This window comes from Olea europaea, unplaced genomic scaffold, assembly GCF_002742605.1.
Source record: "Olea europaea var. sylvestris unplaced genomic scaffold, O_europaea_v1 scaffold1933, whole genome shotgun sequence".
Lineage (NCBI taxonomy): Eukaryota > Viridiplantae > Streptophyta > Magnoliopsida > Lamiales > Oleaceae > Olea > Olea europaea.
In genome coordinates this window covers 1-3,186 of record NW_019237161.1, presented here as the reverse complement: position 1 = coordinate 3,186, position 3,186 = coordinate 1, and the positions used below count along the sequence as shown (strand labels likewise).

At 38.0% G+C, this 3,186-nt stretch overlaps 2 protein-coding genes across 2 annotated transcripts in view; both read left to right on the top strand.

Annotated features, from left to right (window-relative positions):
* The window catches only part of LOC111379126 (MATH domain-containing protein At5g43560-like), a 3,785-nt gene extending 2,228 nt beyond the window's left edge, over positions 1 to 1,557 (top strand). Inside the window, exons 4-6 of the mRNA XM_023002460.1 lie at positions 96 to 565; positions 645 to 840; positions 1,003 to 1,557. Of these exons, the coding sequence (XP_022858228.1) occupies positions 96 to 565; positions 645 to 840; positions 1,003 to 1,557 (1,221 nt within the window). The remainder of the gene's footprint in view (positions 1 to 95; positions 566 to 644; positions 841 to 1,002) is intronic.
* A 194-nt stretch (positions 1,558 to 1,751) lies between these two features.
* LOC111379125 (MATH domain-containing protein At5g43560-like) lies at positions 1,752 to 3,015 on the top strand (the record flags this gene model as incomplete). The annotated part of the gene is made up of 5 exons (XM_023002459.1): positions 1,752 to 1,888; positions 2,165 to 2,253; positions 2,342 to 2,410; positions 2,500 to 2,629; positions 2,837 to 3,015. Coding segments are annotated over 5 exons (588 nt in total), but the record flags the coding sequence as incomplete, so codon positions are not given.
* Positions 3,016 to 3,186: the final 171 nt, after the last annotated feature.

Here is a 3,186-nt window from a genome sequence, read left to right as displayed (position 1 = left end):
TTATATGCGTACATCCAATCAAGATTCAAAGTATTGGCCTTATTTGGTCGAATGCTTTCTACCGTTGGTTATTACATATTATTGTGTTCATTCAGGGAAAACAAAAACGAAATAATCGCAAAGCCAAAGATAAGGGAAGGGAAGATAAAGCTGACATTGTTCTGCAATGCAAGACTGAGCCAGATACTCATGCTGGTGAAAGGAAAGACTTTTTATCCATGGATTCCAAAATCGTACTTGAAAAAGCTGATGCAATGGAAGATGTTTCTGATGTATCTGATGCAGTCGATTGTGTTTCAGAAGTACTTTGCCCTGATGCAGAAGACAGAGATGTGAATCCTGTTAATTGGGATACTGGTACTGCTGAAATGCATCCTCCCGTAGAAGGCAGTAGCAGTGTGGTTGATGAGCTTTCCAGTGTTCAAAATGGCATAGCAGAGAGAACCCCATCTGCAGTGGACGATAGTTCATCCACATGCTCGACTGATTCAGTCCCTTCGGTTGTAATGAATGGTCCTTATAGAGGAAATCCTCCAAACCAAAAACACATACAATCACCGAGCAGGTAAACATTTATTCCACATGTATGTAATTGTTGCAAATAGGTTATGGTAAATATAATGACTTCTTTATTTAACATCTAGAGTGAGGAACCATCGAGGCAAGGTGGCTTTTGACGCGGTTGACTTGGCTAATGAAACACCTAGTCAATCACTTGAATCCGTGTCAGTTGCAGGGAAGCAAACTGATCAATCTGGAGCAATAAGAGGGTCTGTGTCTCGAACTGTTGTTCAATCCTTCCAGGATAGGGTAAACTGGTCCATGCAGCATGTGGGAAAGGTGGTTTTCTTGCTTCATAAATTTTTTCTTTTGTTTGAGAATGTGTTTAGGAAAGATTAGCTGTGTGCTGGAATATTCTAAAAACTCCTCACCACTTCCCCTCCTGGCCTCCCCTCTTGTTGATTCACATAGATTGATGAGATTCTGCATTGTTGACTATAGGAGAAAGTAATAGTTTCACCACAGAGATATATTAGTGCCAAGGACGTGGCTCGGGTGGAAGCATCTACAGAGAAGACAGCTGGTGTAATATCCTCTCTCAGGAGCCCTTCCAAAAGTGTTCCTTCTACTGCTCTGCCAACATCAGAGCCAACAATTAATGCTGCCAGCAACCATGTCGTGGTTGGGAAACCATCTCCAGACAGCATAAAGGAAGCTGATAGATCACTGAGATTGGAAACTCTAGCTGCAAACTCTGCCCCATGGAAACCTGGTGCTCAGAAAATTGAGACTCCAAAACTGGCTGATAAGTCTTCTGGACAGCAACTACCTGCTACAAGTGAAAGGACTTCTGGACTGCAAGTGCCCGTCGCAACTGAAAAGCCTTCTATGCAGCAAGTGCTGGTCACGAACGAAAAGCTTTCAAAACCAAAAATGCCTATCGTGTCCAGACCCTTGAGTGCTCCTCTTACTCNTTTTTTTTTTTCACCCTCTTTTAAGAAATGTCTAGAGGCTGATCGTTTCTCCCAATCAGCTATGGCAACATTATATTGTTAAATTTGAAGGAATTGGAAATGAATTTGGGCAATTTGCAACTCAACTGCTAATTTCTTTAATTTGGTGTTGACACAAACTTTCTGCATTGGTGCTGAAGATTTACATGAAGCAAACAATTGTTTTCTTAGTAAAAAAACCTAGTAACGATTCTCGTGGTTGATGTGAACTTAGATTACATAGTATTCTTAGGATAATTGCTTTCTGCTTTTTACGTTCCAGGACCGCAACCTTCTGAATTGTATGGAAAGCAGACATGGAAGATCGACAAGTTTTCACAAATTAACAAAAGAGAACTTCGAAGTGATGTATTTGAAGTTGGAAGCTACAAATGGTATGATTCTTCCGAAAAAATGGTTCTAGAGTATCTTTATGTGCTTGTCACGCAGCTATCATTTGCAGCTCTATTGCAAATTTTGTCTTTCTACACAACAACTGATGATCTTTTACAAATTTTTGGGCATTGTGGTCCATCTTGCTGTCTTTGTTTAACTGTGTATTCTTGTCCGTTGATATCTTTTACTGTATGTGCATGCATATGGCATGTGATGCCATTATATGATTTCAATATGGCTGCTGACATTAATATTTATTCAAATTTGGATGGTAGGTATATTTTGATTTACCCCCAGGGATGTGATGTCTGTAATCATCTTTCTTTATTTCTCTGTGTGGCTAATCATGACAAGCTTCTTCCAGGTATGATAAATGAAATGTGATGAATTCCTTTGAAATTATAATTGTGTGTTTTGGAGTTGATATCATGTGATTTTTCTACTATAAATAGGATGGAGTCATTTTGCACAGTTCACTATTGCTGTGGTGAACAAAGATCCTAAAAAGTCCAAGTATTCTGGTAAGTTATTCAATTATCACTATTACTTTTGTGGTCAATTTTTCATTTTCAATCATGACCGGCCTGAATATGTATTTAAAAAATTGCAGATACACTTCATCGGTTTTGGAAAAAGGAGCACGATTGGGGATGGAAAAAATTTATGGAGCTATCAAAATTGTTAGATGGGTTTATTGATGCTGATAATTTAATAATTAAAGCTCAAGTCCAAGTCATCAGGTGTCTGTGGATAACATGTTTATGAATATTTGCAATGTTTTAATTGTTTGACTGTGATAGTTTTACACTCTTTTTATAGATTTTTTGGTTTTAAATTTAATTTATCCTTTTGGATTGAGTTAATCTATTAATGGTTACAATTACAAATTGATTTTATTGCATCATATAACAATTCTATATATTTTTACATTTGCCATTGGTTTGCAGGGAGAGAGCAGATCGTCCCTTCCGTTGCCTTGACATTCAATATAGAAGGGAACTTGTTCGAGTATATTTGACAAATGTCGAACAAATTTGCCGTCGTTTTGTGGAAGAAAGACGGAGCAAACTTGGAAAGTCGATAGAGGATGAAGCTAGATGGTCAAGGTAATGGGGCCTGGTTTTTTTGTTGGTTCTCATTATTTGTTTAAGAGATTGCTCTAAGTACTTTCATGGGAGCTTCTCATCTCTCTTGGTGAACAAAATACATTGTATGTTTATTTGTTTGATCAATTCAGAGCAGCATTATTGGTCCAAGCCCAGTTCACAAGCATCAGCAGATACTACTTAATCTATCC